Raw genomic sequence first — 24,401 nt, 5'->3', positions numbered from 1 at the left:
CTTTAGCTTTAATGAGAAAAGGCAAGCATTATTTCTTGATTTCGAAAGCAAAATTTGAGCTATTTTTATTTATTTCTCATATGCTTTCTGACAGTGCAAAAAATATATGTCTGACTTGTCAATATTTTGTTATCAAATCTAATTTAAAGCAGAAAAAAAAATTTGACAGCAATGTATGGGTGACAGCATATACCATCTGTAAGTCCTTGGCCTAGCTGAAAAGAATTATTTTGCTCTCTCTTGGAAGAAAACAACTAATGGTAGAGTTCCAATGTGTGGAGCTGAGGCCTCCTATAATATGGATCTGACCATGTGGCAATAAGTAAATATGGCTGTGGAACTAATATGGGGATGAGTACAGAAGATTGTATTGTACTGGATTGTATTGGATTGTATTGAGTACAATGTGACATCTGTCTTATTTTGGAGCAGACAGGTTTGCTACATTGCTGATGAGTGGCCAATCGCAATGGTAATAGCTTAGTTTGACCTTGAAAAATGATTTTATAAGACAAATGGCACAGGAATAGGCTGTTTGACTGAACTAGTCCATGACATAATTTATTCTGTACTCAAGCCTCTTGTTTATCTTCAATTAAATCTATAACCCTCTGTTCCACCTTACTGCCACTCTTTGGCTTAAAATGTTTCTCCTGAATTCTCTACTAGATTTCTTGGTTATTATCTATGTATCACTGTGTACCCTCTATGTAATTATAAAGATTCTGTCAGATTCTTCTTCAGTTTTACGTTATCAAGAAAAAAATAGATCCTGTTTGCTCATATTTTCATAACATGGATATCCTCGCATCTCTGTTCTCATACAATACAATGACATCTTTATTGTCATTGTAAGATGTGAATTTCCATTTTGATTGGGAAAATATCCAAAAAGGATAAATATGAGAAACCATGCAACTAGTCTGTACGCTCTGTACTGTACGCCTGTAGACGTTCGACACAGTGTATTTGGTAACATACCGGCAGGAAAGTGATACAGAGGTAAAAGATTTTCTGTGATCTTATTGAGCACAGAGCAAACATGAAGAGCTAAATGATTTACTCATGCTTCTGAGTCATATTCTGTCCCATATTATATAAACTAATATATGTATATATGTGAGGATCTAACTTGTTAGTTTTAGTCTCTGTCAATTTTTAACGTGTGTCATTGCTTAAAGGATAAAATACCATGAAAAGGGAGGTAGCTTCAAGTAAATTGCTCTCCAAGTACATCATTCTAATATTTCTAAATAATATATGATTTTAATTAGAAGCAGAATGAAACAGCAAAACCACTATCAAGTGGTTTTCATTTTACTGATCGTCTGCAGGCACTCTTCTAATTTTTAATGCCAATTTCAGCTCTGCAGCACAGAAGTTCAGAAGAACTAGGTCAGTACTAATCAGCTTTAGGAAAAAACATTTTATTAGTATTACAAATTCAAAGACCAGATGTCAAAGGAACTGTAAAACTTTGGATGATTTAACAATGCATTCATAATCCCCTATTTTGATCACTGGACAACTTGAAGTTAATGTAATAACCCTGCACATAAACAATATGTTACTAACTTCTGTAGGTATTCAACACAGTTTTGATGGTATTTGTGAAGTATTGACAGACTATTTTTCTTATTTTTCCACAGCTGAATATGATGCACTTTGCAGCAGTGGACCCGGTATAACAAGTGATGGGATAGGTAAAATGAAAAATACTCCACTAAAGAAAACGTGTTTGTATATGAAATACATCCCAATATTCTTTTGCATAGCATATTTCAATAGAATGCTATTCCCTTGAATGTTGGTTTGAACAATATTTTATTGCGCTACCGCCTACATCCTGAGCTTCAGGCTACTTTGTTGTACAACTTGCCTTCCTTGCTGACGTCCAGTAATGAATGTAGAAGAGTTAAAGCCTTTGCCCCCAACTGAATATTTGACAGTGTTGATAAATTATTTTGCTTTCGCACTTTTTGTTATGTTTCTAACCATCACTTTTGCTACAGTCTTGCACATCCCTGTCTCTCAGCTCAGCATTAGAACAAATTTAAATAAAATATGATAGAAAATTAAAAATCTTCATAAGCATTTCAGTTTAACAAGTTTCATACGCAAATTTTGAAGTTTTCCGCATTCATGTTTACAATTTTATGTTTTACGCACTAGTTTTATTTTTGTATTTGAATTTTATTGTGTCACATTTCACTTAAGATGCTTAGGTTAATTTATTCCTATGGAAAAAATATATCTCTGTTTTGACAAGTTTTTTGTATTCGCAGATATCAATGAATGTGCAATGGATCCTGAGATTTGTCAAAATGGAGTGTGCGAGAACATTCGTAGCAGCTACCGATGTGTTTGCAATTCGGGCTATGAAGTTGATACATCTGGGAAAAAATGTGTTGGTGTGTTTTTGAAATTCTGAATTAGAAATTCTGTTAAATGTCCTAATTACAAAGTAACTTTATGTATATATATATATATATATATATTGTCATTTTTACATTGACTCTGAGCAAAGCATGTCCATGATGACTTGACCTAAACATACTCTGTCAATTGCCTTGCACTCATTGTCTCCTTGCTGCAGTGAGATTAAGAAAGTAATCAAATTTGTGTACCTCTCTTTCTAATGCCTATTATTTGATGCTGTGAATATTGCCCCAACATAATTGATGGCTCTGCCAGATCAGATACATCACATAGAAATTAAAACATGCATAGTGTACTTATGCTTCACGCTAGTTTTTTAATGCCATGCTGTGGAAGTCCATGGATTGAATTATACTCAGTTCTACTAGCTGGCTGCTGTGCACACATCAGCACATTTTGTGCTTCCATGCTGCTGTACTCTAATGCAGACTTGTGAAATGCGCAGGGAGTCAGATGCTAGGACATCTGATCTCTTGCTGTACCTCAAAATCAATTGTGAGTCTGTAACTTACTGAGCCAAGGGGCCAGGCACAGCTTAACTGGCTCCTCAATTTTGTGGCATCCATAGCTGTTGCATCTGGTGTGAGTGACATCATTGACGTGAATAGGTTTGATGACCTTTATTTGAAATCTCATTTAACTTCTTAAAAGTAGACTTTTTACGTTTTCATATTTCGTTTGTGCCTTAATTAAAAGTAGCTTAACATGTTTTTTTGTTTTTGTTTAAAATACTCTATAATTACAAATCATTTTCAACTGGTTTTAACTAATTAACTAACTATAATTAATAATAAAAAGACCTGGAACGACTTCATCACACCTGTCCCTTTACCTTCCCCCTCGACTCCATCCAAGGACCCAAACAGTCTTTCCAGGTGAGGCAGAGGTTCACCTGCACCTCCTCCAACCTCATCCACTGTATCCACTGTTCCAGGTGTCAACTTCTCTATATTGGCGAGACCAAGCGCAGGCTCGGCGATCGTTTCGCTGAACACCTCCGCTCAGCCGGTCTTAACCTACCTGATCTCCCGGTGGCTCAGCACTTCAACTCCCCCTCCCATTGCCAATCTGACCTTTCTGTCCTGAGCCTCCTCCATTGTCAGAGTGAGGCCCAGCACAAATTGGAGGAATAGCACTTCATATTTTGCTTGGGTAGTTTACACCACAGCGGTATGAACATTGACTTCTCTAACTTCAGATAGTCCCTGCTTTCCCTCTCTATCCCCTCCCCTTCCCAGTTCTCCCTGTAGTCTTCCTGTCTCCGACTACATTCTATCTTTGTCCCGCCCCCTCCCCTGACATGTCTGAAGAAGGACCGAAATGTCACCCATTCCTTCTCTCCAGAGATGCTGCCTGACCCGCTGAGTTACTCCAGCATTTTGTGTCTGCATGAGATTGAAGATCTGCCTGCTCTATACATTTTCTTGAAATCTTTCAGGCAAACCCGCAATGCATTGAGTTTTACATTATGCATCGTGCATCCCTATACTACCTTATCTTTATCTTCCTTTGTGCTGTATGTAGAGAAGTAGAGAAGTTGACACCTGGACTTTGTTGGAGAGCTGGCACCTTTCTTCACCTCTGAGCTGACTACAACCTGTTAGACCTACTTCTCTCTCAATGTTAAACATGACTCTCTATTCAATCTTTTCTGCATTTCAGTGTCAGTACATTCACTATCTCATCCATAATGATTTCACGGTCAAGATCAGAAAAACAGCTGACATACGCTTTTGCCTCTCCCATTTTGAGCTAAGAAACCTTTAATAGAGAGGTGTTTTTTTAAAAGCATGGAGTTCTAATATATTGACTCGAAAAATTAAATAATTATTGGTAATGGTCTACATTCCATCCATATTTGGAAGTCCAATTCTGTAGCACTGCTATGGCCAAGGTGAACCATACAGCACTGAATTAGCACTCCATTATGGGGCAAAATATCTAGCAAATCATTTTTGTTATGTTTGCTATGATAAAATGAAAATTGAATTATTCCTTGGATACACATTAAAGAATCACTGTTTACCTTTCTTTTGCAGATATTGATGAGTGCTTTGTTAATAGATTGTTATGTGACAATGGTCTCTGCAGAAACACACCTGGGAGTTATACTTGTTTCTGTCCAGAAGGATATGTGTTTAAACCTGAATCTGAAACATGTGAAGGTATTGTATTTTAATCTTATCAAGTGTCCCTGTAGTGCTTCCTGTTTTAATTTTATATCACCAATGGAACTAAGTTTAACTTTGTTGATGTGCAATCTCTATGCTGAGGAAAAGGATATACCATGAGAAATAGGAATCCTGGTAAATTGGCGTCAAGGAAAAACCACTCTAAAGGTTGGAGTCAAAATTTGCACAATGGAAATCATCCCAGCCTCAGTGATCAACCAAACACTGCAAAAGTTCTTCAGAGCAATGCCCTCTGCCCATTCATCTTCATCTATTCCATCAATGATCTTCCTTCCATCATAAGACCAGAAACCTTGACACAGAAACTGAAACTGGCCAGAAGGCCAGGGGGCGGCACAGTGGCACAGCGGTAGAGTTGCTGCCTTACAGTGCTTGCAGCGCCGGAGACCCGGGTTCAATCCCGACTACGGGTGCTGTCTGTACGGAGTTTGTATGTTCTCCCCATGACCTGCGTGGATTTTCTCCATCTTCGGTTTCCTCCCACCTCCAAAGACATACAGGTATTTAGGTAAATTGGCTTGGTAAATGTAAAAATTGTCCCTAGTTTGTGTAGGATAATGTTAATATGTGGTCGGCTCAGACCCCGTGGGCCGAAGGACCTGTTTCCGCGCTGCACAGTGCATTCATAAAATATTCAGACCCCTTCACTTTTTCCACATGTTATGTTACAGCCTTATTTTAAAATGGATTAAATTCATTTTGTTATCATACATAATACACACAATATGACAGAATGAAGAAGCGAAAACAGATGTTTAGAAATGTTTGCAAAGTAATTAAAAAGATATAACTGAAATATCACATTTACATAAGTATTCAGACCGTTTGCTATGACACTCAAAATTGGGTTCATCCTGTTTCCATTGATTATCCTTGAGATGTTTCTCCAAGTTGATTGGAGTCCACCAAATTAAATTGAATTGAATTGAACTGAATGGTAAATTAAATTGATTGAACATGATTTGAAAAGGCACACACCTGTTTATATAAGGTCCCACTGTTGACAGTGCATGTCAGAGCAAAAACCAAGCCATGAAGATGAAGGAATTGTTCGTAAACCTCCGACGCAGGATTGTGTCGAGACACAGATCTGGGGATGGGTATATAACAATTTCTGCAGTATTGCAGGTCCCAAAGAGCACAGTGGCATCCATCATTCTTAAATGGAAGAACTTTGGAATCATCAGGACTATTCATAGAGCTGGCTGCCCGGCCAAACTGAGCAATCGGGGGAGAAGGGCCTTGGTCAGGGAGGTGATCAAGAACCCGATGGTCACTCTGACAGAGCTCCAGAGTTCCTCTGTGAAGATGAGAGAACCTTCCAGAAGGACAACTATATCTGCAGCACTCCACCAATCAGACCTTTATGGTAGAGTGGTCAGACGGAAGCCACTCTTCAGTAAAAGGCACATGACAGCCCGCTTGGAGTTTGCCAAAAGGCACCTAAAGGACTTTCAGACCAGAAGAAACAAGATTCTCTGGTCTGATGAAACCAAGATGGCCTGAATGCCAAGCGGCACCGCTCATCACCTGGCCAATACCATTCCTTCGGTGAAGCATGGTGGTGGCAGCATCATGTTGTGGGGATGTTTTTCAGCGGCAGGAACTGGGAGACTAGTCAGGATCAAGGAAAAGATGAACGGAGCAAAGTACAGAGAGATCCTTGATGAAAACTTGCTCCAGAGAGTTCTGGACCTCAGACTGGGGCAGTGGTTGACCTTCCAACAGGACAAGGACCCTAAGCACACAGCCAAAACAACGCAGGAGTGGCTTCGTGAGAAGTCTGTGAATGTCCTTGAGTGGCCCAGCCAGAGACCGGACATGAACCTGATCGAACATCTCTGGAGGGACCTGAAAATAGCTGTGCATCGACACTTCCCATCAAACCTGACAGAGATTGAGAGGATCTGCAGAGAAGAATGGGAGAAATTACCCAAATGCAGGTGTGCCAAGCTTGTAGCGTCATACCCAAGAAGTCTTGAGGCTGTAATCGCTGCCAAAGGTTCCTCAACAAAGTACTGAATAAAGGGTCTGACTACTTATGTAAATGTAATATTTCAGATATTTCTTTTTAATTACTTTGCAAACATTTCTAAACAACTGTTTTCACTTTTTTATTATGGGGTATTATGTGAGAATGATGTTAAAAAAAATGAATTTAATCAATTTTAAAATAAGGCTGTAACGTAACAAAATGTGGAAAACGTGAAGGGGTCTGAATACTTTCTGAATGCACTGTATCTAAACTAAAGTTCACTGACAATGTTCAATCCCATTTGCAACTCTTCAATAGATGAAGCAGTCTTTCCCTGTATACAATAGACAATGGGTGCAGGAGTAGGCCATTCGGCCCTTTGATCCAGCGCCGCCATTCAATGTGATTATGGCTGATCATTCACAATCAGTGCCCCGTTCCTGCCCCCTCCCGATACCCCCTGATTCCGCTATCATTAAGAGCTCTATCTAACTCTCACTTGAAAGCATCCAGAGTATCGGCCTCCACTGCCTTCCGAGGCAGAGAATTCCACAGATTTACAACTCTCTGAGCTTAAAAGTTTTTCCTTATCTCCGTTCTAAATGCCCTACCCCTTATTCTTAAACTGTGGCCCCTGGTTCTGGACTCCCCCAACATTGGGAACATGTTTCCTGCCTCTAGCGTGTCCAATCCCTTAATAATCTTATATGTTTCAATAAGGTCCCCTCTCATCCTTCTAAATTTCAGTGTATACAAGCCCAGTCGTTCCAGTCTTTCAACATACGACAGTCCCTCCATTCCGGGAATTAACCTAGTGAACCTACGCTGCACACCCTCAATAGCAAGAATGTCCTTCCTCAAATTTGGAGGCCAAAACTGCACACAGTACCCCAGGTGTGGCCTCACTAGGGTCATGTACAACTGCAGAAGGACCTCTTTACTCCTATACTCAACTCCTCTTGTCATGAAGGCCAACATGCCATTAGCTTTCTTCACTGCCTGCTGTACCTGCATGCTTACTTTCAGTGACTGATGAACAAGGACACCCAGATCTCTTTATACTTCCCCTTTTCCTAACTTGACACCATTCAGATAATAATCTGCTTTCCTGTTCTTACCACCAAAGTGGATAACCTCTCATTTATCCACAAAAAAACTGCATCTGCCATGCATCTGCCCACTCACCCAACCTGTCCAAGTCACCCTGCATCCCAGCATCTGCAGTTATTTTCCTACACTGCATCCTCATAGCATCCTCCTCACAGTTCACACTGGCACCCAGCTTTGTGTCATCTGCAAATTTGCTAGTTACTTTTAATCCCTTCATCTCAGTCATTAATATATATTGTAAATAGTTGCGGTCCCAGTCCGAGCCCTGCGGTGCCCCACTAGTCACTGCTTACAATTCTGAAAGGGACCCGTTAATCCCTACTCTTTGTTTCCTGTCTGCCAACCAATTTTCTATCCATGTCAGTACCCTACCCCCAATACCATGTGCTCTAATTTTGCCCACTAATCTCCTATGTGGGACCTTATCAAAGGCTTTCTGAAAGTCCAGGTACACTACATCCACTGGCTCTCCCTTGTCCATTTTCCTAGTTACATCCTCAAACAATTCCAGAAGATTAGTCAAGCATGATTTTCCCTTTGTAAATCCATACTGACTCGGATCGATCCAGTACTGCTATCCAAATGCTTTGCAATTTCTTCTTTTATAATTGACTCCAACATCTTCCCCACCACTGATGTCAGGCTAACTGGTCTATAATTTCCCGTTTTCTCTCTCCCTCCTTTCTTAAAAAGTGAGATAACATTAGCTACCCTCCAATCCACGGGAACTGATCTTGAATCTATAGGACATTGGAAAATGATCATCAATGTGTCCATGATTTCCAGATCCAGAAAGAATGGCATTAGTACTTTGAGATTAAGCTGTGCTTCCAAATTTCCTCTTTAAAATGCACAAATTTGCCACAAGATCATGAAATTATAATGTCAGAAGCTATCATCAACTTCATAGTTAGATGTAAACTGACATAAATTTTAATACATAATATGTGATACGCTATAAACTGTAATGTTAATAGACTTTTACTGCAAAGATTTCTTGAAACATGATCTTGAACCATGAAGATATCCAATTAGTATATACAGCAAGACCCACATAACATTTTGGCATGGGCTGCTTGATAAGTAACATTTGCTCACAAAAAATGTTCGACAATGACCATCTCCACAAATAGAGAGTAATCATTCACACATAGTATTCAGACTCAACATTTTTGGTTAAAGACACTTCACCATGAACGTTCACCCCAGGCTTTAGGCTAAGAACTCCGAGTCACTTATGAAGATTCTTTGACCTGAAATCTAACTTTGTTCCTCTTTCCATAAATGCTAGCTGAGCTATTAAATTGTTCTAGCATTTTCTGTTTTTTATTTGAGATTTCCAACCGTGGCAGTTTTTTAACAATGTTCACAACATACTGGGTTGTTTGCCACAGTGCTTTGTCAGACTGTGATTAGTAATCTGGCAACAGCAAATTACTTAGTTCGCTTGCATCTAGTATACCAACTGCCTACACCTTATGCACAGATAAAGTATTCTTATTTAATAAATAGGTGGCTCTGCTAAATGTCATGTAACAAAATTTAGATTCCAATAAATCTGAAATTCTCTTCTGCATTTGTTATTGCAAATCTGAAATCATTAAACAAAGGAAAAGAATAATGATACTGTCCAATTATTTCATTATTGTATATGATGGCTTAACCTTTCAGTTGTTTAGATATTACATATCCTTTAAGTTATTGACGTATATGTCATCACATTAAGGAGCAGGTGGTGTGGTACATTCTTTATCCAGCTGTGAGTTACTGTATTTTAATAAGATTGCTCTCTATATCCCATGTTTAGATTGCTCAAACTGTCTGATTTTGTTATTTTAGTGCATATTACAAGAGTACTGAAAATTGGATATCTTCATGATTCAAGATCATGTTTCAAGAAATCTTTGCAGTAAAAATCTATTAACATTAGTTTATAGCATATCACATAGTATGCATTAAAATTGATATCAGTTTACATCTAACTATGAAGTTGATGATAGCTTCTGACATAAATTCATGATCTTGTGGCAAATTTGTGTATTTTAAAGAGGAAATTTTAAAGCACAGCTTAATCTCAAGGTAGTAATGCCATTCTTTTTAGATTTCCCCATCAGAGGGAATAGTTTATTCCTCTTAATTGCTTTTATTATTTGTAATAATACTCAATCTTCCAATCTCCAGGGAAAACAAATCAATTGTTTGCAAATTGCCATGAATTGTGTCTATAGGAAAAATCTGAGTATACCACTTCCAAGACTTTTTAAGAGGTGTGTTGTTGAAATTTGAATGCTGTACTCTGGATGTTTTCTGCCAAAGACTGTTCAGCTGGAACATCACAAATGCGCATTGGGATTATATGCCTTTTAATATAAAAGCAAATGTTCTGTTAGATTTTATTTAGATTTTTGTTTAAATGTGTACATTAGCCTTTAATGCTCATCAAATAAGTTTTTTTTTAAACTGCAGATGTTGAAAATCTAAAACAAAAAAAAATACTGGTAATACTCAGGCCTTATCTGTGGGAAGAGAAACAGAGTCGAATTTTCAGGTCAGGTGATCTTTCCAGAACCTGACAAAGAGTCGCTAACCTGAAATGTTGAATCTATTTCTCTTCGTACTGATTTGGCCCAACGGGTTTGGTATTTATAGCATTTTTCCTTTTTGTTTTAGACTTTAATGCTGTGTGCTTTAATGCACATTCAAATACATGTGTCTGTTCCTTCACACCTCCTAGTTTCTCTCCAGTTCGAGAGTATTCCTGCTTTTCAGTTTCAAATTTAAATTTAATTTCTTTATATTTCTTACATTGAACTCTTTGAGTTCCAATAATGATTACCTAGCCCCTTTATTTCCTTTTGCAATTTCCGAATGTAATTTACAAACCATATTAATGGGCAGCACAGTGGTGCAGTGGTAGAGCTGCTGCCTCATGGTGCCAGAGACAGTGTTCGATCCTGATTACGGGTAGTCTGTGCGGAGTTTGCGTGTTCTCCTTGTGAATGCGTGGGTTTTCTCCGGGTGCTCCGGTTTCCTCCCACGTTCCAAAGACGTTAATGTAGGTTAATTGGCCTTTGTAAATTGCCCCTAGTTTGTAGGATGCAAACAGGCATAACATAGAACTAGTTAGTCGGTGTGGACTCAGTGAGCTAAAGGGCCTGTTTCCACGCTGCATCTCTAAACCAAACTAAATTAAGTAGAAACATAGAAATATAGAAAATAGGTGCAGGAGTAGGCCATTCGGCCCTTCGAGCCTGCACCGCCATTCAATATGATCATGGTTGATCATCCAACTCAGTATCCCGTACCTGCCTTCTCTCCATACCCCCTGATCCCTTTAGCTACAAGGGCCACATCTAACTCCCTCTTAAATATAGCCAATGAACTGGCCTCAACTACCTTCTGTGGCAGAGAATTCCACAGATTCACCACTCTCTGTGTGAAAAAAAACTTTCTCATCTCGGTCCTAAAAGACTTCCCCCTTATCCTTAAACTGTGACCCCTTGTTCTGGACTTCCCCAACATCGGGAACAATCTTCCTGCATCTAGCCTGGCCAACCCCTAAAGAATTTTGTAAGTTTCTATAAGATCCCCCCTCAAACTTCTAAATTCCAGCGAGTACAAGCTGAGTCTATCCAGTCTTTCTTCATATGAAAGTCCTGCCATCCCAGGAATCAATCTGGTGAACCTTCTCTGCACTCCCTCTATGGCAAGAATGTATTTCCTCAGATTAGGAGACCAAAACTGTACGCAATACTCCAGGTGTGGTCTCACCAATGCCCTGTACAACTGCAGCTGAATCTCCCTGCTCCTATACTCAAATCCCCTCGCTATGAATGCCAACATACCATTCGCTTTCTTCACTGCCTGCTGCACCTGCATGCCTACTTTCAATGACTGGTGTACCATGACACCCAGGTCTCGTTGCATCTCCCCTTCTCCTAATCGGCCACCATTCAGGTAATAGTCTGCTTTCCTGTTCTTGCCACCAAAGTGGATAACCTCACATTTATCCACATTATACTGCATCTGCCATGCATTTGCCCACTCACCTAACCTATTCAAGTCACGTTGCAGGCTCCTAGCATCCTCCTCACAGCTAACACTGCCCCCCAGCTTCGTGTCATCCACAAACTTGGAGATGTTGCATTCAATTCCCTCGTCCAAATCATTAATATATATTGTAAATAGCTGGGGTCCCAGCACTGAGCCTTGCGGTACCCCACTAGTCACTGCCTGCCATTCTGAAAAGGACCTGTTTATTCCTACTCTTTGCTTCCTGTCTGCCAGCCAGTTCTCTATCCACATCAATACTGAACCCACAATACCGTGTGTTTTAAGTTTGCATAGAGAGCGAGAGTAAAGATTCTCTTTGTTTGAAGTTCTTAATTTGTGTGATGAAAATGAATGTCCCAGTACAGATGCATGAAAGATCACTTGTGACATTCCATCAATACTTCTACCTTTTATCCTAACTCGTTTACTTTTCAATCACTTAGCAACTTACTCCAAATACTTTAATATATGGCAAATAATCTGTGATGTAGAACTTACTCAAATATCTTCTGAAAGTTCATGGAGATAAAAATCATTGGACATTCCCAAATCCAATACATGTAACCTCCTCAAAAAAAATAATTTAGATTAATTGTAATCAGTAACAAAATCATAAACAAAAATAATTTTAAACAGATCTGTGAAAATCTAAGTGTAGGGTTAATATTACACAAGAAAACCTAAAATGGGCAGAGGTTTAGAAATTGGACTTTTACATGTCAATGGTAACTATCAATAGAGAATGTTTTAATTATTTTATTAGAAAATGACATTAATACCTGGTTACATTTTTGCTGCCTCATGTAATGTAAATGTAATGTAAAAACCTTTATTGTCACTACACAAAGTACAGCGAAATTAGAGTTCAAATGTTTAAATTACAAAAGTCTTTGGTTCCATGTATCTTGCTATCCTGGATGGTCTTTTAAAAAACAGATTAATGCATGGATAATATAAAAAATACTTTGAATTCAACAGATTTGGTACGATTATATTTGACGCATGATTTCATTTAGATTAGCAAAAAATGTATTGAAAGAATTTTGTACTGATTATAATTTGCCTTTTATTTCCCTCATCAGATGTTAATGAATGTGAGACCAATCCCTGCATCAATGGAGATTGTAAGAATGTGCCTGGCAGTTATTCATGTCAGTGTTTCCAAGGAAGTACTCTAGATGCATCAAGAACTCGATGTATAGGTATGTACATTTAAATGTTTATTGTCTTGGAAAATGAAAGACATCTTTTGTATATGTTACTTAAATATCCAAAACACTACTGCTCCTTGGTCTAGATGTTTTTATTCTGCAAAATCGATCTAAAATGATATATGGAAAATAAAATTAATCCATATGATCATGGTTTAACTTCAGCTGCTCATTTGTTGCTATGGGAGTTGCTATCAGCTGCCATACCAATGAACCTGTGCTACAAGATTTAAAAGTGTAAATGTAATTTTCTAAAATGAAGGTATTACTATTAATCTGCTATGAAAGATCAAAATAACCAACATTGAAGCATCTTGTCACAGTCCAAACTTTTATTTTGCATTGCTTAAATTAATTTGTTCATAATAAATCCTTATCAAATGCGTCTGGCTGTGTCAGCATTGATAGGAGTAATCACCAATGTGGTTAGGATCCTTTCTAGAGTACATCTGTAAATGTTTGTTAGTGTATTCATAGACATATCAAATCTCTTTAAACTTCTAAAAAAGTAAAGGCACAGGTGAGCCTTCTTCATGATTGCATCTATGTGTTGGGCCCTGGATGGGTCATACGAGATGTTTATGCTGATGTTAATGGAATTTGAAGTTGCTAACTTTATCCACCGTTGACCTACCAATAAAAACTGGTGCTTGGTCTCCTGACTTCTGTTAAGGTCCCCTTCATTCTAGAGTATGCGCCACCTGAGGCGTCAAGAAGTGAAACTGTGAACTGGATAAAGGAAATACCATGGGGCTTAATATAGGCACAACTAGTTCTGAATATTGCTGACGGCATATTTGGAACTGGCAGTGCCCATATTTAAGCTGTTTTGTAGTACAGCTGCAAGACTGACATGTACTCAATAAATAAAAAAATTACCAAGGTGTGTCTTGCCAAAAATCACAACCAATCAAATCAGATCTAAACAGTTACCCTTGTAACTGTTTAGTTTCACCCCATCAACCATCATGATGAAAGGTGTCATTGACCATCTAATCAAACTTGACTTGTTCACCCATGCTTAGGTTTGGTTCTCCCTTAATCATTTGACTTTATTTCGTATTACCACATTGGTGGTGAATTCCATTGGTGAGGTGAGAGTGACCACAATTCAAATTACGGCAATTTTTGGTTCAATGTGGTGTAAAACCCTAATAAAATCAAAGTTAATGACTGGAGAGTAAACTGGCTCAGTGGAACATCAGTCCTTGGTGTCCATTTTGGGTTAAATACAAGTTTAACTACACAAGCATTTTGTTACTTAGGATTTTTTTTTTAAATGTAGATATCAGTGCATATTCCAATCTTCAGATACTTCATGCTCCTGAGATCAAAAGCTGGAATACTTTTGTTCCATTTATACATTCCATTCATAACTTCTCAGGAAATGAAATGGTCATCACAAGTGCCATGGAAAACTATCTCTAACAAGAGAAAGTCTATTGGTATTAGTTTATTGTTGTCACGTGTACTGAGACACAATAAAAAACATTGCTAGCCAGTCAAATCATACTCTCAGGCATGTGAATTTTCCGCGAATTTCCGCATTTTTAAAATCCATTTCCCGTGCTTTTTGCATGGTTTCCGCGTTTTTCACTTTGCCAAATAAACGGAGAAATCGGATCGAAAAAAAGAAAGAAAAAAAACCCGATGTATAGACTTGTAATGAACACTAGGGTTCCGTTAGAAGTCGCTAGGGGTTCCGCGAGAAATGCCCCCCGCGCGCCCCGGAAGTCTCCCTGGAAATGTGGCTCCTAGGCTGGCCAAGGCAGCCAATCTCGACCTCATCGGGACTTCCACGGCTGATCGGTGGGTTGAATTTGCAACCTGCGGCCGGGGCTCTGGAACTCCAGCCCAGCTGGAGCCAGCAAATCTATCCCCATGTCGACTTCCTTGGCCTGCTGGATAAACCAGCAAAGCTCTGGAACCAAGAGTGCCAGAAAATCGGAGGTGGAACTTTAATGACTAAATATTAAATTTAAGTGCAAGATTATATAACTAAATTAATTAAGACAGGGTTAAAATATAAAACACAGCAGAAAAGCCAATTACCACCTTTTTGGGCTGATTATCAATTAATGTGCGAATTTACTTCAAAATGTTATTAGTATACAATGACATATTCACATTATTTTGTAATGTCTGTTTTTACTTTGAAATGCACTAAAAGAGGCTTGAAACTGGTAATTTTGTGTGTACCCCATTGTACACCTCTCGCAAGCGCTCGGATTGTTTCCTCTTTTTGTTTTTACCTCACTCACATGCGTGTACTCTTCATGAGTACAATAAAATCATACACTAATACAACCGTTAGTAGACGAAGAAAACGTCCAGAGTGCAGAATATATTCATTATAGAAGCAGAGAAAGTGCAGATCAAAAGAAGTCCAAGGGCTGCAATGAGATAGGTTGGGAGAGCGGGACTACATCCTTTACATATGATAGGACCGTTGGGTAGTCTGATATCCCTTTGGAAGCTCTTCCTAACTCTGGTGTACATGGCTTCTGCTCCACAAGAGAGGGAATAGTTCGTGATCATGTTGGCTGCTTTCCAGATGCAACCTGTAATGTAGATTAAATTGATAAATCGATGGGGATTTGTTTGGGGGGGGGGGCAGAGGGTGTGGGGAGGGAATGGAGCTGGTTGTGTGTAATTTCTTGCTATCTTGGGCACATAGGATGCTCTCTACAATGCATCTGTAGAAGTTGGTAAGAGACATTGGAGACATGCCAAACTTCCATAGTCTTCTGAGGAAGTAGAGGCTGTGGTGTGCTTTCTTGACCAAAGCTTCAAAGTATCTGTCATAGTCCATGACAGATTTTTGGTGATATATACCCTTAGAAACTCGCAAGCATCTCCATTTCAGCATCATTAATGCTGACTGGGGCATGTACATCACCTCGTTTCCTGAAGTCCATAACTACTCCTTGAAATTAAAGGCATAAGAATCGTTAACATTTACCAGAGATCTAACAGGATCTGCTGCATATATGTTGTGATTGCAGAGGTCGACTAGAGTCTGGCCATACTGCGCAATGTGACTCTCCTCATAACTATTTACAGGATGTAAGTTAAAGTACATATTTATTTATAACTTACTTGGAGCTCCAAAAATGCTGAAAAAGCCAGAAATAATAGATCAAAGGAATCTGTATGACACTAACTTCTACCTTCTTAAATATTCACTCTCTCCACTACCAGTGTACCATGATATCGTGGGCAAAACAAAAACTATTGTGTTAAAGAAATTGATACATAGAGAGAATTGGAGTTGAGAGAGACAGCATGGAAACAAACCCTTTTGCACATCAAGTCCAATCATCACATCACCGCATTTAGGATAATCCAACTTAACCCAGTTTCCCTCCTCCCCAAAACTATCATTCCTCTCCAGACAATGGGGAACATCCAGTGGCCAATTAACTTACTAACCTGCACATCTTGGGGGATGTTAGAGGAAATTGGAGCACTCTTAAGAAAATCCACACAGATAACACTGGAGCTCAGGATTGAACCCTACCTGCTGGAGCAGTGATCAACACCTTTCCTAACTGCACAACTGAGCTCCCTTAGATTTTATTAAAAAGATAAGAATCAAAAATATTTATAAAATGTACAGCTCTTTTAAATGTAAATTAAATGAAACATTGTTACATGCATTTATTGCTCTTAATTCAAATGTCCGAGATGTAAAGGGACTTGGGAGTGCTGGTGTAGGATTTCCAAAAAGTTAATTTGCAAGTCAAATCAGTAGTAAGGAAGGCAAATGTAATGCTAGCATTTATTTTGAGAGATCTAGAATGCAAAACAGGGATGTAATGCTGAGGCTGTATAAGGTTCTGGTCAGGCTGCATTTGGAGTACTGAGCAATTTCGGGCACCATATCTGAGGAATCATGTGCTGACACTGGAGAGAGTCCAGAGGAAGTATACGAGAATGATCCCAGGAATGAGTGGGTTAACATATGATGAGTATTTGACGGCACTGGGCCTTGACTCACTGGAGTTTAGAAGGTTGAGGGGGGACCTCATTGAAAATTACCGAATAGTGAAAAGCCTGGATATAGTGGATGTGGAGAGGATGTTTCCACTAGTGGGAAAGTCTAGGACCAGAGATCATAGCCTCAGAATTAGAGGAAGGCGATGAGGAGGAATTCCTTTAGTCAGAGGGTGGTGAATCTGTGGAATTCATTGCCACAGATGGCTGTGGAGGCGACGTCTTTGGGTATTTTTAAAGCGGAGATTGATAGGTTCTTGATTAGAAAGGGTGTCAAAGGTTACGGGAAGAAAGCAGGATAATGGGGTTGAGAGTGAAAGATACTGTAGATCAGCCATGATTGAATGGTGGAGTAGACTTGATGAGCCGAATGGCCTATTTCTGCTATCACTTATGAACATGCTGATAAATGTTGTCCAAGCAGATTTGAATGATTGTAAATTCATAAGGGACTCCAGTACTGGAGTATTTTTTTTAATTGTCAAGAACAAATGTTGAATTTACCCATAAAATTTAGGCCAGTGTTCCATAAGTAGATGTTCATGTGATATTGTTGTCAGATAGCAGAGGTCCCTCTGGTGTTGGAAAACTAACATTACACAAGTGTGCTTTGCTATTTATTTGTAATATTTTCTGAATATTCTGAATGAAGGAGTGCCATGTTCAATTGTTTTAATAGCTAGTGTTAGAAAATAATTTAATAAGGGCAGCACAGTGACGCAGCTGGTAAAGCTGCTGCCTCATGATGCCAGAGACCCAGGTTTGATCTTGACCTCGGATGCTGTCAGTCTGGAGTTTGCACATTTTTCCTGTGACTGCGTGGGTTTCTTCCGGGTGCTCTGATTTCCTCCTACATCGAAAAGACGTGAATTTGTAGGTTAATTGGCCTCAGTAACTTGCTCCTAGTGTGCAGGGTGTGGATGAAAAAGAGTAAATGCATGATCAGTGGTCGTTGTGGACCTAGTGGGCCGAAGGACCTGTTCCAAGCTGTATCTCTAAATTAAACTAAATAAAATATCACTTCCAAAATGGATTCAGAGTCATTTCATTAATGATTGTGGTTCTCTTTGTTGATGCAGTATTTAAAAATTTAGAATATCTTCACATCTATAAGTTTTTAGTTTAGTTTAGACAATCAACGCGGAAACAGGCCCTTCGGCCCACCGAGTCCACACTGACCAGTGGATCCCCGCACATTAACAATAGACAATAGACAATAGACAATAGGTGCAGGAGTAGGCCATTCAGCCCTTCGAGCCAGCACCGCCATTCAATGCGATCATGGCTGATCACTATCAATCAGTACCCCGTTCCTGCCTTCTCCCCATACCCCCTCACTCCGCTATCCTTAAGAGCTCTATCCAGCTCTCTCTTGAAAGCATCCAACGAACTGGCCTCCACTGCCTTCTGAGGCAGAGAATTCCACACCTTCACCACCCTCTGACTGAAAAAGTTCTTCCTCATCTCCGTTCTAAATGGCCTACCCCTTATTCTCAAACTGTGGCCCCTTGTTCTGGACTCCCCCAACATTGGGAACATGTTATCTGCCTCTAATGTGTCCAATCCCCTAATTATCTTATATGTTTCAATAAGATCCCCCCTCATCCTTCTAAATTCCAGTGTATACAAGCCCAATCGCTCCAGCCTTTCAACATACGACAGTCCCGCCATTCCGGGAATTAATCTAGTGAACCTACGCTGCACGCCCTCCATAGCAAGAATATCCTTCCTCAAATTTGGAGACCAAAACTGCACACAGTACTCCAGGTGCGGTCTCACCAGGGCCCGGTACAACTGTAGAAGGACCTCTTTGCTCCTATACTCAACTCCTCTTGTTACGAAGGCCAACATTCCATTGGCTTTCTTCACTGCCTGCTGAACCTGCATGCTTCCTTTCATTGACTGATGCACTAGGACACCCAGATCTCGTTGAACTCCCCCTCCTCCTAACTTGACACCATTCAGATAATAATCTGCCTTTCTATTCTTACTTCCAAAGTGAATAACCTCACACTTATCTACATTAAACTGCATCTGCCATGTATCCGCCCACTCACACAACCTGTCCAGGTCACCCTGCAGCCTTATTGCATCTTCCTCACAATTCACACTACCCCCCAACTTAGTATCATCTGCAAATTTGCTAATGGTACTTTTAATCCCTCCGTCTAAGTCATTAATGTATATCGTAAATAGCTGGGGTCCCAGCACCGAACCTTGTGGTACCCCACTGGTCACTACCTGCCATTCCGAAAGGGACCCATTTATCCCCACTCTTTGCTTTCTGTCTGTTAACCAATTTTCTATCCATGTCAGTACCCTACCCCCAATACCATGTGCCCTAATTTTGCCCACTAATCTCCTATGTGGGACCTTGTCGAAGGCTTTCTGAAAGTCGAGGTACACCACATCCACTGACTCTCCCTTGTCAATTTTCCTAGTTACATCCTCAAAAAATTCCAGTAGATTTGTCAAGCATGATTTCCCCTTCGTAAATCCATGCTGACTCGGAACGATCCCGTTACTGCTATCCAAATGCTCAGCAATTTCGTCTTTTATAATTGACTCCAGCATTTTCCCCACCACTGATGTCAGACTAACTGGTCTATAATTACCCGTTTTCTCTCTCCCTCCTTTCTTAAAAAGTGGGATAACATTTGCTATCCTCCAATCCACAGGAACTGATCCTGAATCTATAGAACATTGAAAAATGATCTCCAATGCTTCCACTATTTCTAGAGCCACCTCCTTAAGTACTCTGGGATGCAGACCATCAGGCCCTGGGGATTTATCAGCCTTCAGTCCCATCAGTCTACCCAAAACCATTTCCTGCCTAATGTGGATTTCCTTCAGTTCCTCCATCACCCTAGGTTCTCCAGCCCCTAGAACATTTGGGAGATTGTGTGTATCTTCCTCAGTGAAGACAGATCCAAAGTAACGGTTTAACTCGTCTGCCATTTCTTTGTTCCCCATAATAAATTCCCCTGCTTCTGTCTTCAAGGGACCCACATTTGCCTTGACTATTTTTTTTCCTCTTCACGTACCTAAAAAAACTTTTGCTATCCTCCTTTATATTATTGGCTAGTTTACCCTCGTACCTCATCTTTTCTCCTCGTATTGCCTTTTTAGTTAACTTTTGTTGCTCTTTAAAAGAGTCCCAATCCTCTGTCTTCCCACTCTTCTTTGCTATGTTATACTTCCTCTCCTTAATTTTTATGCTGTCCCTGACTTCCCTTGTCAGCCACAGGTGTCTCTTACTCCCCTTAGAGTCTTTCCACCTCTTTGGAATAAATTGATCCTGCAACCTCTGCATTATTCCCAGGAATACCTGCCATTGCTGTTCTACCGTCTTCCCTGCTAGGGCCTCCTTCCAATCAATTTTGGCCAGCTCCCGCCTCATGCCTCTGTAATCCCCTTTGCTATACTGTAATACCGACACTTCTGATTTTCCCTTCTGCCTTTCCATTTGCAGAGTAAAACTTATCATGTTGTGATCACTGCCTCCTAATGGCTCTTTTACCTCTAGTCCCCTTATCAGATCAGGATCATTACACAACACTAAATCCAGAATTGCCTTCTCCCTGGTAGGCTCCAGTACAAGCTGTTCTAAGAATCCATATCGAAGGCACTCTACAAACTCTCTTTCCTGGGGTCCATTTCCAACCTGATTTTCCCAGTCTACCTGCATGTTGAAATCTCCCATAACCACCGTAGCATTACATTTTTGACACGCCAATTTTATCTCCTGATTTAACTTGCACCCTAAGTCGAGGCTACTGTTTGGGGGCCTATAGATAACTCCCATTAGGGTCTTTTTACCCTTACAATTTCTCATTTCTATCCATACTGATTCAACATCTCCTGATTCTATGTCACCCCTTGCAAGGGAATGAATATCATTCCTTACCATCAGAGCAACCCCACCCCCTCTGCCCACCTGTCTGTCTTTTCTATACGTTGTGTACCCCTGAATATTCAGTTCCCAGCCCTGGTCCTCTTGTAGCCATGTCTCAGTGATCCCTACAACATCATACTTGCCCATGACTAACTGAGCCTCAAGCTCATCCACTTTATTTTTTATACTACGCGCATTTAAGTACAACACTTTAACTTCTGTATTTACCTCCCCTCTCACATCGTTCACAATTGGCCCTGCCCTTAATTTCTTTTCCGCTCTAGAACTTCTGTTCCCATTCTTCCGAGAGTCTTTTGCAATATCTCCTGTATTCCCTTTTACCTCATCTTCATATTCACAATTTGTTAACCCCTCCCCCCCACTACTTAGTTTAAAGCCACAGGTGTCACACTAGCAAACCTGCCTGCCAGAATGTTTGTCCCCCTGCTGTTAAGATGCAACCCGTCCCTTTTGTACAAGTCACCCCTAGCCCAGAAGAGATCCCAGTGGTCCAGAAATCTAAATCCCTGCTCTCTGCACCAGTCCCTCAGCCATAAATTCATACCCTCTATCTCTCTGTTCCTGGCCTCACCAGCACGAGGTACCGGTAGCAGTCCAGAGATAACTACCTTCGACGTCCTACTTCTCAGCGTTTTTCCCAACTCTCTAAACTCCCGCTGTAGCACCTCCTTCCTCTTCCGCCCGACGTCATTCGTGCCCACGTGCACAACGACTTCAGGTTGATCGCCTTCCCTCGCTAGGATTTTCTGAAGCCGGTCTGTGATGTGTTGAACCCTGGCACCAGGGAGGCAACAGACCATCCTCAAGTCCCTCCTGCTGCCACAGAATCTTCTATCCGTCCCTCGGACTATGGAGTCACCGACCACTACGGCTCTTCCAGACTTCGGTCTCCCCTGTCGTGTATCCTTGCCACTATCTTACACACACTGGGGCCAATTTACATTTATACCAAGCAAATTAACCTACAAACCTGAACGTCTTTGGAGTGTGGGATGAAACCGAAGATCTCGGAGCAAACCCCGCAGGTCATGGGGAGAACGTACAAACTCCGAACAGACAGCACCCGTAGCTTGAACCCGGGTTCTAGCGCTTTAAGGCAGCAACTCTACCGTTGCGCCACTATGCCGTCCAGTAATTTTATTCCAGTTGTCAGAAATAATGCAGCGATCCATTGTTTTCATTTAGAAATGTACTTTTCCTACAGAGACGGTTAAGGGGACCTGTTGGTTGCAACACATCGGAGGAAAGTGTGAAATAAACATTAATGGTGCCACACTAAAGTCACAGTGCTGCTCAACATTGGGTGCTGCCTGGGGTAGTCCTTGTCAACCCTGCAAAAAAGGTACTCGTGTTTCTGAAATTATGTTAGAATGATTTACACTGTGTTGAAGTAATTTGTTTATATTTCACTGTAATGTTTGTGTGGTTACTAGAATTTGAAGTATTTGGGAGTACACATTGCAACATATGTTGTTAAATACCTGCCACCCCGTACAATTGTAGTAAGTGTATCATGAAAAGACTTCTGAGAAATTACAGTGCACAATTACAGTGAGTGGGCGGATGCATGGCAGATGCAGTTCAATGTGGATAAGTGTGAGGTTATTCACTTTGATGGTAAGAATAGGAAGGCAGAGTATTATCTGAATGGTGTCAAGTTAGGAGCAGGGGACGTACAACGAGATCTGGGTGTCCTAGTGCATCAGTCACTGAAAGGAAGCATGCAGGTACAGCAGGCAGTGAAGAAAGCCAATGGAATGTTGGCCTTCATAACAAGAGGAGTTGAGTATAGCAGCAAAGAGGTCCTTCTGCAGTTGTACAGGGCCCTAGTGAGACCGCACCTGGAGTACTGTGTGCAGTTTTGGTCTCCAAATTTGAGGAAGGATATTCTTGCTATTGAAGGCGTGCAGCGTAGGTTTACTAGGTTAATTCCCGGAATGGCGGGACTATCATATGTTGAAAGACTGGAGCGACTAGGCTTGTATACACTGGAATTTAGAAGGACGAGAGGAGATCTTATCGAAACGTATAAGATTATTAAGGGGTTGGACACGTTAGAGGCAGGAAACATGTTCCCAATGTTGGGGGAGTCCAGAACAAGGGGCCACAGTTTAAGAATAAGGGGTAGGCCATTTAGAACTGAGATGAGGAAAAACTTTTTCAGTCAGAGAGTTGTGAATCTGTGGAATTCTCTGCCTCAGAAGGCAGCGGAGGCCAATTCTCTGAATGCATTTAAGAGAGAGCTAGATAGTGCTCTTAAGGATAGCGGAGTCAGGGGGTATGGGGAGAAGGCAGGAACGGGGTACTGATTGAGAATGATCAGCCATGATCACATTGAATGGCGGTGCTGGCTCGAAGGGCCGAATGGCCTCCTCCTGCACCTATTGTCTATTGTCAAATGATGGAAGGGAAATAATTAGGTGACTGAAGTTCAATAGAAAACAAATGGGTCAGATGTAGGAAGTAACTGCAGATGCTGGTTGAATCCAAGATAGACACAAAAAGCTGGAGTAACTCAGCGGGACAGGCAGCATCTCTGGAGAAAAGGAATGGGTGACGTATTGGGTCGAGACCCTTCTTCAGCCTGAGAATAAGAGGAAAGGGAAACGCGAGATATAGACAGCAATGTAGAGAGACACAGAACAAATTAATTTATGATATGCAAAAAAGCAACAATGATAAAGGAAACAGGCCATTTTTTAGCTGTTTGCTAGGTGAGAACAAGAAGCTGGTGCAATTTGGGTGGGGTGGGATGGAGAGAGAGGGAATGCAGGGTTACTTGAAGTTAGAGAAACCTATATTCATACTACTGGGTTGTAAGCTGCCGAAGCAAAATATAATGGAGTGGGATGGAATGGAATACTTTATTGTCACATGTGACTAGGCACAGTGAAATTCTTTGCTGCATGCCCAATGTATACAAATAGCAGCCACCTACGGCGCTGACAAAATTACAAAGCAAGTTACAAAATATAAGATGCTGTTCCTCCAATTTGTGTTTACTCTGACAATGGAAGAGGCCCAGGACAGAAAGGTCAGTGTGGGAGATAGACACAAAATGGTGGAGTAACTCAGCGGGACAGGCAGCATCTTTGGAGAGAAGGAATGGGTGACGTTTCGGGTCAAGACCCTTCTCAGACCCTTCGTCAGTGTGGGAATGGAAGGAGAATTAAAGTGTTTGGCAAATGGGAGATCAGGTAGGTCCAGGCAGACTGAGCGAAGGTGTTCAGCAAAATGATCGCCCAGTCTACGTTTTGTGTCACCGATGTATAAGAGTCCACATCTTGAACAACGGATACAGTAGATGAGGTTGGAGGAGGTGCAAGTGAACCTCTGCCTAACCTGAAAGGACTGTTGGGTTACCCCAGCATTTTGTGTCTATAAATAGCTCAGATGGTTGTGCTTCCTCATATGCAGAAGCTTGTAATTTAGTGAAACCTTAATAAATGTCTGAAACCTCGAGGAAGCCAAGGTAAGTTATTAAAATGGTTATGCTTTTAAGAGCTTCT

General features: G+C 40.6%; 1 protein-coding gene across 1 annotated transcript in view; it reads left to right on the top strand.

The window, feature by feature from the left end:
- The window catches only part of LOC144610945 (fibrillin-1-like), a 330,240-nt gene that overhangs the window by 168,050 nt on the left and 137,789 nt on the right, over positions 1–24,401 (top strand). The window contains exons 17-21 of the mRNA XM_078429975.1: positions 1,650–1,703; positions 2,286–2,411; positions 4,479–4,604; positions 12,852–12,971; positions 22,097–22,234. Coding sequence (XP_078286101.1) covers positions 1,650–1,703; positions 2,286–2,411; positions 4,479–4,604; positions 12,852–12,971; positions 22,097–22,234 — 564 coding nt within the window. The remainder of the gene's footprint in view (positions 1–1,649; positions 1,704–2,285; positions 2,412–4,478; positions 4,605–12,851; positions 12,972–22,096; positions 22,235–24,401) is intronic.

This window comes from Rhinoraja longicauda, chromosome 38, assembly GCF_053455715.1.
Source record: "Rhinoraja longicauda isolate Sanriku21f chromosome 38, sRhiLon1.1, whole genome shotgun sequence".
In the NCBI taxonomy this organism is placed as follows: domain Eukaryota; kingdom Metazoa; phylum Chordata; class Chondrichthyes; order Rajiformes; family Arhynchobatidae; genus Rhinoraja; species Rhinoraja longicauda.
The sequence above is the reverse complement of the archived record's forward strand: the minus strand, read 5'-3'. Positions and strand labels throughout refer to the sequence as shown.